The 16515-nt window shown below is 36.7% G+C and overlaps 1 protein-coding gene across 1 annotated transcript; it reads right to left on the minus strand.

The window, feature by feature from the left end:
- Positions 1 to 11392: 11392 nt before the first annotated feature.
- LOC135077828 (uncharacterized) lies at positions 11393 to 15183 on the minus strand. The gene is made up of 4 exons (XM_063972366.1): positions 15014 to 15183; positions 13773 to 13952; positions 11704 to 11863; positions 11393 to 11494 (listed from the first exon to the last, which is right to left on the minus strand). The coding sequence occupies exons 2-4, from the start codon at positions 13902 to 13904 to the stop codon at positions 11418 to 11420; spliced, it is 369 nt and encodes a 122-aa protein (XP_063828436.1). The 5' UTR covers positions 13905 to 13952; positions 15014 to 15183; the 3' UTR covers positions 11393 to 11417.
- Between the last annotated feature and the right edge of the window lie 1332 nt (positions 15184 to 16515).

Raw genomic sequence — 16515 nt, forward strand, 5'->3', positions numbered from 1 at the left:
GCAAGAGCTTCCTCGTTGTGGATAAAAAAAAATGTACTTACGTAAAATTTCTCTTTATTGTTATTGTGTTTTTTTAATGACTTTATTGATTTGTATTTGTAGCTACTATTAAATTCTAAAGTAGACGGCGGCATTAATAAATGGACCAGTAAACGGCATCAAAACATCACTAATATCTGATTTAGCCAGTAAAAATTAGTCCTAAAATTCCCGGACAATCTTCAAAAACCATCAGCCACTTAATACAAATTGCACCTTACACACCAGGTAATACGGTAAAAAGTTAACAGAAGAAAGTTTACCGGTTCAAACTGACCTAAACTAGATGAGAAAGCTTGCGGAGTGTTTGTTCCACGCGTACTAAAACTCTTGCCCGGATTCAATTTGCTCTGCGGACTTAGAGGGCTCACAGACGAGCGACTTTACGTCGGAGACTGCTTGCGATAGTATGCGACTGTCGGTGATACTCTCCGACTCGCGCCTTTTCCTGTCATAACATGTTGACACTGACTTTACGTTAGTGACTGCCCGTCTTCAAGAGTCGCGATGCATCGGCGACCATCGGCAGTATTCGCGATGCGTCGGCGATAGTCGTCTAATTTAAATATCTATCGTCGGCGACATACTGTCGCTCGTCCGTAAGCCCCCTTAGCGTTCCAAAGAAAACACTTCTCCTCAAATCGTCTCGTACCCCGGAGCGGTTACCGGCCAATCAGAATTACCGGGAAATCCCGTTTTCTAATTTCATTAAGACTCACCCGCGTTCCCACTTCGCCTTAAGCTTGGTCCGCTGATAATTTCAATTGGAAGTTTATCAATGAATGAGTATTTGACCAAGTCCAAGACAGTTTTTTTTCCAAAATAATACTTAATCTATGCCTAATAATAAAAAGTAAAAAAACTAAAACCCAACTACGACAAAAAACGACGCTGAAAAAGTATAAAACAAGATTTTCAGAATACTGAACTCAACAAAGTTGCTAATGTAGTTGCATAGTAATTTTCATGTTTGGAAAACCGCAGTCACACGTTGTCAAAGTGCTACGGTAGGTAGGTATATGTAACGTGTGACTACGCCTTTCCAAACATGAAAATTACTATGCAACTACATTAGCAACTTTGTTGAGTTCAGTATTCTGAAAATCTTGTTTTATACTTTTTCAGCGTCGTTTTTTGTCGTAGTTGGGTTTTAGTTTTTTTACTTTTTATTATTTGTATTATTTTGGTGATAAAGTGTATTTGTGGCGCATAATATTAACAAAAGTTAAATTGATGAACTAATAAGTAGTAAAGAAGCTACGAACGAAAAGATGTGAATTATATGCAATCAGCCCATGAATACAGGTAAAGTCACAAGCAAATGCTAGTAATATATATATATTTAAAATTTACTAGTAAAGCGCTTTCAAATGATACCAAATACGGCATATTTATCTTAATTTTATTTTTTTACTCTGTATGTTTTGTCCGCTAGAGGGCGCCACATTAGATTTTGTGAAACCCCATATAGCCTATAACCAGCGGAAAATTAAGACGCTTCTAATGATATGTCATTTGTCGAATTCTGATAAGTAGTTAAGAAGTTACGAGGGAACACATGAACATACATACATACATACATACATACATACATACATACATACATACATACATACATACATACATACATAGCCTGTCAAAATCATAACCCTCCTTTTGCTTTGCCGTAGTCGGGTAAAAACTCAATTACTTTTCAATCAAATTAGATTTCACTTTCTTCGAAATTGATAAAAGTTGGTCAATTGTCAATATACCGAATCGTGAATCGAGAACTTAGGTAGTCTACACACAGTATTCTTTAGTTCAGTCTATAAGCTTAACGTAATCGCAAATAATCGGCTTACGAAATAAGCGGATGTACCTAAATATTAAACAGGCAATCCCACTAATGGTAATTACAGAATAATTAATAATCCCAATGTGTACTAATCATAGAAACTAATGAATACAATATCAGTCACAATACGAATATGAACGACTAGCGGCCGCCCGCGACTTCGTATGCGTGGATCCCGTTTTACCCCTTTAGGGGTGGAGTTTCGTAAAATCCTTTCTTAGCGGATGCCAACGTCATAACATCTACCTGCATGCCAAATTTCAGCCCGATCCGTCCAGTGGTTTGGGCTGTGCGTTGATAGATCACTTTGTCAGTCAGTCAGTCAGTCAGTCAGTCAGTCAGTCAGTCAGTCACCTTTGAGTTACTATAGGATCTTACCTATGTAAGTTAATTTGTAAAAAGTGACATTTTGCAATAAAAATATAGTCAGATTCAACACCTGAATTTGTATGTTCTTTTTCTTAGAATTCAGTAATTTCTATGTAAATAAATTACTTCACCTGCGCCACTGTTCGGCGAAATAATTGAAACTACAAATTACGTCTTCTGTAAAGTTCCTTTTAATTTCAATTACCTTGAAGGAAAACAGTTCTTACTAAAGAAAACATTCTTAGAACTAAGGTTACTTGTTGCAATTTAGTTAAAGAAAAGTTTGTCAGTGTGTTTCTGTTACTAATGAGCGATCTCTGGGACTAATTTGTGTTCGTTGACAATCTTACATTACATTTCATACATAGGCCTCTTTGCTACCCAAGTATGTAAGCTAGCTGCCTACAAAGTCACAACAATCTATGACGAATATTATAACAACATGATAAGAAAGAAAGAAAGAAAGAAGAAAGAAAAATTGTAATAGATAACGTATTCTTACTCGTACAATGCTTTCTCAACGCTTCTATTCATTAATAAATATGTACCTACCTATAATCTACATGCACATTGTGTCTAGGTAAGCAAGTTTTAGTCTTCTAGTAAATAAAATAAAACCTCAAATCTATATGTACAGTGTGCCATTAGTTTACCATGAATTTAAAGCATTCTATTAGCTTGTGAGGCCAGTCACATCCACAACCCTAAACTGTGAGACTACTTCGGCCACATACGTCCGTATTTTCGTCACTCTTCCCTGTTTCCTTCTCTTGTACTCATCTCAAATTACTCTCACGAGTGACAGTGACGGAAGTCCCGAAATGCAGAAACCTCGTTTCGTAGTAGGCCCTCTGAGTCACTCCTAACAATGGGAGTGATCCAGACGTGTCTGAGGGGAGGAGAGAGGTCTTTTGTTAGCCACATTCTCATTCAGGACAGTGAGGACGTTTTAACATTCCCCCCGAAGTTTTACAGCGGCGCGTTTTTCCGAGACATTGTCTGAAAAAATGCTTCACACTGAAGACTGTTTTGGCTTGGTCTGATTCATTTTTACCGTGAAATTACAATAAAAGCATTTACTTATACACTATAATTATTGTAATTTGAGAAATTCTAATTTAAAGGATTTTTCTGTTTTTATTATTTTATTATGCACAAATTATCGTAAGTTTTTTGCAAGTCATCTAAAACTTTATTTTCAGTTTCATATCAATTTTTGAAAACTGTAGAATGAATATTTTTTAATGTCATTTCCAACATGCAAATTCTACTTTATCACAATGACAATACACGAACGAAAATGACACCTAGTTGGTCCAGTCGATAAAGCATTATAGATGGAAATCCTTGGAACACAATTTTTGACTTCGGGACTTTATTTAGACTAGTCAGGAGGTGAACCTAGCAAAAGTCCCCGCCCTTAGCCCTTGAGCCGGCGGGGAGAGGGGGGTTTAAAGGTGCCACTTTTCGGTTTTTCGCTTAATCCTCGAAAACTATGCGTCCTAGTGACATGACTACTATGAACCAAAAAAAGCTTATTCAATTTGCTACAGGTGAGATAGTCAAGTTTTTCTATATCTTGTATAGTTTTCGCGGCATCTGCTCTAGAAGGTCTGTAATATTGGAAATTTGATTTTTGTCTTACATGTTTCCATCAGGAGAAAATCGACTAAATCAACATTGAGCTAATATTCTAGACATGCGGGAGCATGTTAAGCCTAGTTCCAGGGAGGGGACTGCACCGTGCGTATATTTAGACGAACCAATTGGAGCCACTTTTGACTCCTCATCACTCAAAAAGTACTGTGCATTAACACTTCAAATTTGGCTCATGTATTGAGACTTGCAAGATAAACATCAGCTTCAAATTTCATAAATATACCTCAAACGGTTCTTTAGGTATTGACGTCTAAAAATCTACATGGCTGACCTATAAGACCAAATTCTAACCACTTCCAGATGACCTTGAAGGTTCAAATTTGGCATCCAGATAGGTAGTTGTGTAAATACAAAGGAACAAATAAAAAACCAGTAAATTTTAACATTTCACAGGTGATAGATAGATTTTAGTGTCCTAAATGTCGATTTTTGAACGTCAATACCTAAATAACCGTATGAGGTATATTTTTGAAATTTGAAGCTGACGTTTATCTTGCAAGTCTCAACACATGAGCCTAATTTTAAGTGTTAATGCACAGTGCTTTTTGAGTGATGAGGAGTCAAAAGTGGCTCCAATTAGTTCGTCTAAATATACGCACGATGCAGTCGCCTCCCTGGAACTAGGCTTAACATGCTCCCGCATGTCTATAATATTTGCTTAATGTTGACTTAGTCGATTTTCTCCTGATGGGAACATGTAAGACAACAATAAAATTTCCAATATTACAGACTTTCTAGAGCAGATGCCGCGAAAACTATACAAGATATAGAAAAACTTGACTATTGGCATTCATTGACTGGACTATAGTTTCCTACTTACCTATCAAGTATAAGCTAATCAACTAAATAACTACGAGTATAAGTAAGTCGACTCTGTTTACCCATTGATACTCCAATACCCTGCCGCTTTTATTCAACAATAACATCATTTTATTGTTCTTGTATATTCCTATTGCAATCTCGATCCCCTATGAGAATTCAGCAATAAAAGATAAACCCAACGATTGGAACTTGCCACCCGCTTTGATAAATGACTGAGAGATGCGGTTCAACACGCGAAGAATTTCCGATATTTTCTATAGAAGCTTAATGTCTTCTATCTAGAGGATAAGGGAGTCAGATAAGTTATTAATGTACTTAGTACCAGTATTGAATGTTCCCATTTTTTATTTATTTTGGAAACAGCTATTTCAAAATTTGATTCAGAATCTTTTTGTCTAGTAGTAGAATACGTATACCTCACCAATCCAATACCAATCACTATAGATACTTTTCATGAGATGTTAAATTGCAATTTTTCGTATACATTTGTTGTATGACGATACCAGACCGAATTAGTTGCCTATGTTTTTCTGTATTATCCAAACCGATGCGTCAAATATTGTTTTATCAACTTCAGGGAGCACAAAGTTTCTAAACCTATTGTCCCGATACTTAGAACCGGCAGAATATTTTTCCCATTTTTCCCGCGTGATATACGGGACAACGGGAAAGTGTGGGTGCAGTTTTATTGAGTTATTATCGGCTGTAAAAAACTGGCTTTATTTTATGTACCGGCCTCGGTACAAGTGGAACTTTATTTTGACAAATGGACCGTTTTTACGATCGAATTTTAGTTACGACGTATTTATCACTTTGGCAAACAACATGAAAACTGTGTTTACGCATCGACGTTTAAACCTAAAAATATTACGCTTATCAACAGTTTGTTGTTTGATATTAAATAAACGAGGTTTTGGTTTATGGACTTTTTAAATTTTATTTGAAAATTTTACAGTTACACTACTATTTTTGATTACACTTTGCTCACGTTTGCCCATTTACCTCCCGTTCAATAAAAAAAGAAAAAAAAACAAGGCATAGATGTGAATGTGTTTTTTTTTTAATAAGTAAGCTAACTTTGGAATGAGCAAGCTCTGTACTAATAATAATATTTGTTTACTTATTTGTTCAAACCAGTTTCCAAGACACTTTTTGTTTATTTAGGCCTAACTTACCGTTAAGACAAAAATCACAAAATTGTGTAAAAATAAACTTTACTAAGTATTATCATATTACTTAATAGTTACCTAGGTAGTTTCTTCTCCTTAAGTACCTATACATTGTCATTGTCTTTTATTTATGTTTATACACTCTTTACGTGATCGTCGTCCAACACGCATTAACTTGATACATCCCTGAAGATAGGAAATTGTATCGAAATTACTTTAGATAAGGGAAGCAAGTTTCTATCAGTCGTAATTTCATCTGGGAGGGTGACCAAAGTCATAGAAAAAATAAATTGAGCGGGGATTTCCCCCGTCACGGCAAACTGATATTTATACGTATAAATGCGTCGTATGTTTTAATATTGTTTCGCAAATTCGTATAAGTGTGTAATATTTTTATTAAAAGCCATGACCGCCTTAATAAATTACTGATAAAAAAAGAAAATTTATTTTTTATTTTTATACGTTCTAGATAGGTAAGCTTTCATAATCTAACAACTTCAAACAGAATTTCTAGATTAAAAAAACTTTGATCTTATTGTGACGTCACGTCAAACATCTGTATATCATAATAATTACGACAGTATAAAATTTTCAAGTTAAAATTCACTTCAAAGAGTCTCGTTAGTGGAGAGACGCCACCTACAAACCTACAGGCAAAATAGGTAAAAAATGGACAAAGTTTAAAAAAACAGAATTTTAATTTTAAAAAGCGGGAAAAGATAGGGCGGTTGTGAAATTTATGACATCATTACGGTGAAAATTAAATGAAAAACGTCGGTGAACAGACATTACGTCCACATGTACAGTCACGGTTACCTGTATTTTCGACCTTAGGAAGCTATTCTTAGATGTTATTATTTAGACTTATAGATTTTATAGCTAGCACTACAAAATCATACTAGGTAAAATCACTTTCAATATGTAACCGCATTTAAATTGCTATGACCGTTCAGAAGTTGCATAAACAGAGTGGGCTTCAACTTATTTTTACAGAAAATTTTACTTTAAGTTAACAGTCTAAAATAGTCAATTTCGTAATTAGATTGACTGAAAATCTATCTATTCTAATTAATACTTCATCAATATTAGACATTTGACTAATGTAACGCAAAGGAGCTTTCCCGAGGGAATAATATGTCATTACTTAAGCTTAAGATGTCCTGACAGGTCAGAAAATATGATCAATCAGCTTGCCAATACTTGAATATTATGATGCCATCAATATTATTCAATATGTTTACGTTCGTTTTCCAAATCTTGGTCTAAATTGAATACCTAAAAGTTAATTTAGTTAATTGAGTTGCACCATCTTAATTCTTTGATTTTAACAAACGTCAAAAATCTGTCAAACTCCATATCAAAAGCACCGGTAGCCTGTAAAATCCTATAAGTACTGACCAAAAGTATCAAGTTACTTTTTTCTATTCGTTCATTTCATTCAGCTTTGCGTTTTTGTGGTATAAACCAAAAACTGAGCGAAGCTAAATAATACGGTTTGTAGAACTTGAAGGGAGGTTTTTTTAAGAGTCTATTTTGTCCAGGTGGCTTTAATAGCTTCAACGGGCAGAGAAGGGAAGTAAAGTTGCCTATACGATTTTTTAGATAGATAAGTACATATCTCACCCTTTTAGTTACAAGTTGTGCCTAAGTTATCATGTTAAGCTCAGTCTGAGATCTTAAAATATTCGATAAAGTCCGAAGTTATGTTTTGGAAATTGGAATTTTTTTAGATAGCGATTTAAGCGAAAACAACATACCACCAAAACATGGGCTTACTTCGCGTCATGAATCATTTAAACGTACCTCAAACGTACAGACGAAAGCCAAGCTAAACACTGTGGAGTCTTACGTAGTTACATTAGGGCTCTTTTTACAACGAAAAAGTATAGTCCGATGTGCCCTTGATGCTCTCTGATGTGCCTTTGCACGTTGCTTATGCATATGTGCTCAGCATGACGTCAATGAATTCGAGTCGCTGGAATAATTTAAACGTAGGTTAAAATAACGCCATAATATTTTACTCGTAGAGGTGTTAGACTCACACAGCTTGTAAACATTTCAGGAGTCATTAAAATTTAGTCTAAACATAATGACAGTGACGGTTGAGTAATAAAGTCGAGTGGGAGAATATCTGATATTCTCCAGAAAGCTGATTTTTAGCAGGTGCCTCGGGCTCTGGTAACACAACACCTGCTTTTGGTAAAGAGCTAAGATTTGACTGCAAAACAAACTCTAAAATCCACGCTAAGTAAAACTATTAGCAAAAGTTGCATAGTAAAAATATAGATTCACCTTAAGGTATACTTTGAAGGCTTTCCAAATGGGATTGATACATTAGGGTACGGTATTAGCCTTTAGGATTCATCATCATTTCATCCACAGGACGTCCACTGCTAAACATAGGCCTCCCCCAATGACTACCACATTGCACGGTTGGTAGCAGCCTGCATCCAGCGCCTTCCTGCTACCTTTATCAGGTCGTCGGTCCACCTTGTGGGTGGACAGCCTTTAGGATTAGCCTAAATGTTTATCGAGAAACTCACTATCAAAACATTCTGTGCCTGTCCAAAATTCAGGCAAGCGAAGCCACGTTTGGAAGCTACTTTGTAAAAACATAAGGTTCGCCTTTAAGGTACACTTTGAAGGCTTCAAACAACCGCTCAGACCCTCTGTGACCTAATTGCTCTCTCACTCAAGTTCTGATCCGAATTTATATTCGCTCAAATGAACACTACATAATTAAGCTGGGTTATTCAAGATTAATTTCAACGTCCATCAAACATGTAAAATGAGCTCCTAATTAGTCGCGACTTTGTGTGGAAGGACGGATGTTTTCTCTTGTTTCAAAATATCGGACGGATTTTGATGAAACATTACAGTGTTATTAGAAAATAACAGACGCATAATAAAATAGAAATAAAAATGCAGACATGATCAAATTAGTTAATGTCATTTGTGTTAACTCTACCTACTTATTCCTGTTTGTAAAAGTTTATTACCGACGACGACTCATCAAAGTAAACACCAGAGCCTGGTGGGATCTTATGTAAAGTGCTATATTACAAAAAAAAATGTATAGTCTCATGACCCACTCTGTGCATGGTACGTCAAGCTAAATACAGTGGCGTCTATCTCATTGTAATACAAACTATTTTGCTAAAAAAATGTACAGACTGATGTGCTTCCGACTGTATAAGTCTAATAATATTAAGACATGGTTCCTACATTCGTAACGAGCTCTGATTGCAGCGCGGTCTAGATTGACATCTGAATCTAGACTCTTGTCTCCAAATATAATCCAATGCAAATTTCATCTTGATATGTTTCTAGTTTCTACATTTATTTATTTTTCTTTATTCAGAAAAGCACAGCTCTTTTTAAATTTTAATTATCTACAACGTTTGTAGATATGAAATGCAATAAAACACTGGAGCTTTTGTTAGTTAGATATTGAGTTCCTTACGCAGATTTCTGAAACCACTGAAATGAATACCGAAGTAAGTATACTTACAAGATTATGAGTAACTTACTTACTAGTGGGATACTCCCAGTAAAGTGAGTAAAGCAAATAAAATACAAAGTTTAAGACCATTCTATAAGGAGAGTCACGTTGAATCTTTGAAAGGTTTATCAAATTAAAAGTCGGAGACACGTAACGTTCTCAAACTCGCACAGAACGCCGCAAAACCGTTCTCAGAGAGGGCAATACCTATTTACCCTGGTAATTATCAATTAGGAGTGCAGCTAAGTTGCCTGATGCAACGTCAGACGAATCAGCCCCTTCATTAAGGGTGTTTGCTGATTTTAGAGCGATACACGACTTTTCTGTTTATCCTAACAAAATTACGAGGAGATGAAACGCAATTTGAGACTTTACTTGTATTATTATGTCAATAAGTATTTCAAATGGGTAAATATTGACATAAAATTTAAACCGTGACTGTACTCATACAAAAACTAAAAAATCTAAATCACAAGTCTTTTACTTAAACATTTAATAAACACAAATAAAAAAATATTCAATAACAATCAGGAACATAAAATATCACAATCTTAACCCATATATGCCCAGAACTATTTAGGTCCCAGATTTTTATGTATATTGGCATATTTACTCTATATAGGCCCATAATCATGAACCAAGATGAGTTTTTGGATTTCAGGATTCGGAACTATTTTTTTTTCAGTCGGTCGAAAACGACCGCCTGGGCATATATGAGACTAGAATGTAGTAGTTCATAGTATAAAGTATTTTCAAATAATAGTCGTATTTATTATATAATTAGTTTACAAATTTGAACAGAATATAGCAAATAGTGTATAATAATCATATTTGGTTTATTAGGAACTTGAATAATAATAAAGTTAGTATACAATTTAGGCCGCAAAACATTTGTCATGGAGATTTACACTACACTTGCTGCATTTCTTCACAGTTATGTGTTTGCATACTGCATAATTTCTACGAATCTGACCGCTGAGGATCAATCAAATGCTCAGCACCATATCGCCTTACATTTAGTGGTATATTAGACGGCACTGGGCGTGTTGAAGGTAGACTGAGTTCAAGGAGATCTATATTTTGGAAGCAAATTTCTAGCGTCAATTGCTTCGAAACTCCAGAGTTATTATTGACGGTGACATCAATCAACCATGTCAAAAACATTAGAACCATTTCTTTCCTTCCCATCAATAACTTTGCCATAATAGCGAGATCCCTTGGAGCATCTGTAGACACTTTGAAGTTTCGAAGGTAAATTACTAGAAATTCGCTTCTTACAAATGGATCTCCTTCAACACGCCCAGTGCCCTCTAATATACCTCTAGAAGGCTGTATGGTGTTGAGCATTTGATCCTCACCAGTCAGAATCTCAGGAATTGTCCAGTATGCAAAAACAAACAAGTGTTTTGCAGAATTTCGTGCCAAAATTGTACTAACTGTGTAATTATTCAAGGTCCTAAATTAACCAAATAACATTATTTTACACTGTTTGCTATTATTTGATGAAATTATAAACTAATTATATAATAAACACGACTTTTATTTGAAATATTTTATACTATGAAAATCTACATTCTGGTCTCATATATGCCCATGCGGTCGTTTTCGACCAACAGAACTTTTGCAAAAAATAACAAAGCACATATTTAAATTTTCATAACACTTCTTAGTTATTTACCTTGGAAATATATTCATTTCAATATTTCAATCGCAATAATCGTTTAAAACAGAATACATAAAAGAATATTTACATTTTTGTAAGACTGGGTGCACTAATTTCAACAACAAAAAAATCTGTGAAATTCAATTTCAAATTCTAAAAAAAGTGGCGGCGTACGAACTTAGTAACTGTTATATTTGATTAGGAAGTTCTTTCAACATTATATTTATAGCGTTAAAACAGAAAACAAACCTACAGTTTTTTTGTAATGGGCATCGCAAGAGAACATCTACCATTGGGTCGTTTTCGTGCCTCTGGGCATATATGGGTTAATACCTACCTATATAGTAAATAAATCAGCTAAAAATAACGCTCGTGGGTACGGTCCAATGAGTGTACATAGCTGTTTACAACAATAGCAAAATATATAAAAGTACCTGAAAATATACGTAAGTAGGTATAGTTACATACTTACAACGCTTCATATTTCATCATTAGTGTACTATAAGTATGTATTTCAAAAGGATAAATAAATAGCTGATTTCAAAGGGACTAGGATTTTTTACGAAGTTAATAGTATAATAGAAGCTACTCTGGTGCTCTTCTGACTTAGAAAATCTTTTTAGATGATAAAAATAAAACTTACCTTCATAAATAACGCCTACAACGACCGTCGCAGTGCCAGCTAAGTACCGGCGCTCCTTGAAGCAGACGGCGGCGCGCGCGCAGAATATAATGAAGTATAGTGTCAGGATCGACAGGTGGGACACGTACCACAACGAGCAGAGGAAGATGTTGCCTTTTGTCTGGCGACAAATAGTACAGTTATTGGTGTATCAGGTAAGACCGTCTCCAGTTGTAACGGGTGAGATTTTGCAACAGAAATGGCGTTATAAACTGATGTACTGGCAGGCCTGGCTCACTCCGCGCGGTACATCCGATAATTACCTACAGCGAAGCGCCCCGCCGGCGGGTATTATATCAGTCGAGTGTCACGCGCGCGCCCATCAGGACGCTGGCGTGCGTTGTAGTACCTACCTAATTCTATGATCGAAGTATTATTTAAAAATGGACATAAAGAGAAATAAATATTATTGTGCGGCGTTCGGGTGTTTAAATTCGAAAAGAAATCTACCGGATTTATCTTTTTTTTCGCTTCCCAAAGATGCTGAAAGGTATGTTGGCCATGTAGGTAATCAATAATTCTTAGGATTAGGAACCTAACCTACCATGACTACTGCTCAGAATGCGTTCGTTCGTTTCAGCCAAAAATGACGTCCACTGCTGGACAAAGGCCTCTCCCAAGGTTTTCCATAATCAATGCGTACTTACCTACATACGTACCTAATTACAAATAAGTAGATTAATTATTTTAGTGTATTTACTAGACACTACTAGACAGCAACCCTAACAGCGTAAGAAGAGTTCAGAGGCACGCGATAGAAAGAGACAAAACTTGTAGGTGAATAAAATTGTAGGTACTTAGTGCTGTGCGAGCTGAATTCCACTGTATCGCGTCGTAGCAAGACTCGCATTTATTTAAATCGTCTTGCGGAGTAATCCTTCTGTACCTGTACTATTACTTATTCTGTGGTACTGGTTAGTTCATAATTAGATATCTTCAACCCGATCGAGCTAACTGCGCACCTCATTGCATTTGCGCGGTCCGTCGTAACGTTACAGCTGCCAAGTGCGCAGTTAACTCGATAGGGTTGTATATGTTTAGACGAGGCTTACTGATATGGCTATTAGAAATAATATTAGAAATAACCGCCTCTGTGGTCTAGTGGTAAGACCACCTGCTTCAGACGCAGAGGTCCCGGGTTCGATTCCCAGTGGGGGCAGATTTTTCTGTTCGGTTTGGTTGGTGGTAGGGCTTGTTCTAAGTCCGCCTGGCTAGCTACCACCATCTTACCTAAGTCTGACGCCATAACAACAATGTTAACAGCATTTATTTATTTATTTAAAATTTATATGCACATAGACCGGTGTACATAAGCATTATTGTGTTCCGGCAGTTAGAGGTAAGATAGCCAGTTCCTCCGTGGTTGAGGATTCCGGGTGAAGCTCGCTTCCACCTTCGGCCTGATCGTCACTTACCATCAGGTGAGATACAGGCCAAGAGCTTCCTCGTTGTGGATAAAAAAAAATATGCTCGTCAAATCGGTCAGACTTGTTCCAAATACAAAATATTGATTTGCATCATCTTTTATATAAATATATAAAAGGAGAAACTGACTGACTTAGTGACATATCAACGCACAGCCTAAACGGCTAAACGTAGGCACTTGAAATTTGGAAGGGACGTAGCTTAGGTACCGTAGAGGTGCACTAAGAAAGGAATTCCCGATATTCCCACGGGAACGGGAATTAGCGGGAAAATCCTTTTGTATGAAAAATCTAAACCGCTTAAGTTAGACGCTTGAAATTTGACATGCAGGATTGCAGGTACCTTAGTAAACTAAAAAGCTTAGTTACAATAGGATATTGCAAAATTCCTACGGGAACGGGAGTTAGCGGGAAAAAACATGTGTATGAAAAAATCTAAACCGCGTAAGATAGATGAAGGGGATAAAATGGGATCCACGCGTACGAAGTCGCGGGCGGCTGCTAGTAGGTGCATAAAATAATCAAAACTGAAGCTGGCATTATGTTGCAAGATATTGATTTATAAACAGTAGGTAATAAATAGTTAATAGTGGATATTTTTCTTACCTTCAACGCCTGCCACAGCACCAGCGAAGCCACCAGGATCTGGTAGAGAGAGATGCACACCGTCACAAGTCCGAAGACCATGTTCACCGCCAGCAAAGGTTCCGAGTTGAACAGCACGTCTGACACTGACATACGCACCACACTCGCCAGCGATATTAGAAGCGCGATCGATGATATAATCTGGGAGATATTATTATACTAGTTAGTGGTAAACTTCTTCCTCATAAAGGTAGCAGGAAAGCGCTGAATGCAGGCCTCAGGCTTATGTTCAGCAGTGGATGTCCCATAGCTGAAATTATGATGATGAATGGTAAACTTTACTGTATGAATGACATCAAGACACATCTGGCCTGGATTTATTTCACTATCAGCGAAGGTTAAGAGTTGAACACTGACATGCGTGCCACACTCGCCAGCGATATTAGAAGCGCGATCGATGATATTATCTAGGACAAAGTAATAATTGGTTCTGTAAAGCTTTCCTTTTGAATAGCATCAAGCCACATCTGGCCTGGATCAAGATTTCACTATCAGAGAAGGTTAAAAGTTGAACAGCATGTCTGACACTGACATACGCACCACACTCGCCAGCGATATTAGAAGCGCGATCGATGATATTATCTGGGAAATAATAATAAACTAATGGCAAACTTCTTCCTCATAAAGGTAGCAGGAAAGCGCTGAATGCAGGCCGCTACCAGGAAATCATTGGGGGAGGCTTATGTTCAGCAGTGGATGGCCTATGCTAAAATGATGACGATTAATCGTAAACTTTACTTCGAATGAATGGCATAAAGCAACATTCTGGCCTAAATCAAAATCATATCACCGCCAGCGAAAGTTCAGAGTTGAACAACACGTCTGACACTAACATGCGCTTGCGCGCCACGCCTGCTAGTGATATAAGGAACGCGATTGCTGATTTAAGTATCTGGAAGATGTTATGATAATCAACCATCAATATCTTGGTCCCTTGACCATGGAGTCGTGTTCATCTCAACCGCAATCCACCTACGCTAACCAAAGGCCTCACCACGGACGACCGGTCCTGCGCTGCTCGCATCAATGCACTTCCCGCGAACTTCACCAGATCGTCAATCCACTGAATGGGAAGCCTGCCCGAAATACGTTTTACGGTCTGGGAGAGGTCATGTCTGGGAGATGATAAGGTAAGTGTCACTATCTGTCCTGGCTCTAGATCATTAAATTGTACAAGAATATTGGCAGAAATATTTACATACGATTAATTTACCAATGAAGCAATCCCGATGTACAATACTCCGTGCCAAAGGCTTCTGCCACACATAGTTTTCACTTCACAACAATTGGAGTTGATCACAAAACCCGGCATTATACTAAAACTGAAATAAAATGTAAAATATTAAAATAGAAAAGAAAGAAACCTTCACATCAAAACTGAACTGTCATAATAAATCAATGTCAAAAATGATTAATGTGTTTATTACCAATGTCAGAATATAAAAAGGTTGTGTTAAGATTATTTTATTTATGATTTATTTTTCACGTTTCAGCCACATGATCTCCACTGCTGAACAAGACCTGTCCCAATGATTTATCCATATTGGCCGGTTGGTAGAGACCACAGCGGCCTGCAATCTGCATCCAGCGCGAGATCTACGTAGGTATACGAGTTCATCTGTCTACTTTGTGGGTCTACTTTCTGCGTAGTACCGTAGTACCTACGACGCAGATGCTGGGGATTATTGTTACTGATTTTAATTAGTTTTTAGAGGATTTTTTAAAATCGTAGATGTCTTTTGATCTCTAGGTACAACCTTTATCCCTAATCTGGGCGTTCTTTAATAAAAAATCCAAGAACTGATCCGGAATAAATAAAATGTAATTTTCATATTATGAAATGTGCTAATTTTTGAAATTGTTTCCTAATGCAAAATAGGTTACGGCGTAACAATCAACAAATTTACATTTTACAGTCGAAATAAAACGAATATTTCCATAGAAAGTAGCCCGTTATATGCTGGGAACACGTGACGTAAAGTAATAAAATGTAAACATTGGTTCTCAAACTTGACAATGATCCAAATGGATTTAGAAGATGGGATAATTTATGTAATATTATTTGATCCACAACGAGGAAGTTCTTGGCCTTATGGAAAGTAATGCTCAGGCCAAGTGGAAGCGAGCTTCGCCTGGAATCCTCAACCACAGAGGAACTGGCTGCCCTTTGGCTGCCCTATCTTATTTGGACATTCATTCCGGATACTTGCAATGACAACGGAGAGGGTAGGAAGTATAACACATAAAAGTATAACTGTAACTGTAACATTAACTGATTTGAACTGAATTAAGCATTTTAATGTTGCGTTTCTGTGATAGGTACTGGTACACTGTTTGAGAGCCAATGTAACACGATTCTCTTTTTGTGCGCGGAATTTGTAAAAATGTTAAATATTATGTAGGCACATTGCTGATATTATGCGGCCCAATGTATTCGTGTCGGAGGGTAGTATTCGTTACATGTGGGATTCGGGACCTTTAAAACAATCCTAAAGTTAATCCACTCAACGAATTCTGTAACAGTTGACTACCCTACCTACTTTAGGTCCTTTCGAGTTTTACATTGTGACTTAATCTTTCGGTTCTCTAATGTTTTCAGTGGCACATAAAGTAAGTTATTAAGACGACGAAAACTATAGTTATTCCGAATAGAATCGACTTTATGACTTAGTACCCCATTAACCCATGATTTATAATATTTTTT

Source organism: Ostrinia nubilalis, chromosome 14 (genome assembly GCF_963855985.1).
Source record: "Ostrinia nubilalis chromosome 14, ilOstNubi1.1, whole genome shotgun sequence".
In the NCBI taxonomy this organism is placed as follows: domain Eukaryota; kingdom Metazoa; phylum Arthropoda; class Insecta; order Lepidoptera; family Crambidae; genus Ostrinia; species Ostrinia nubilalis.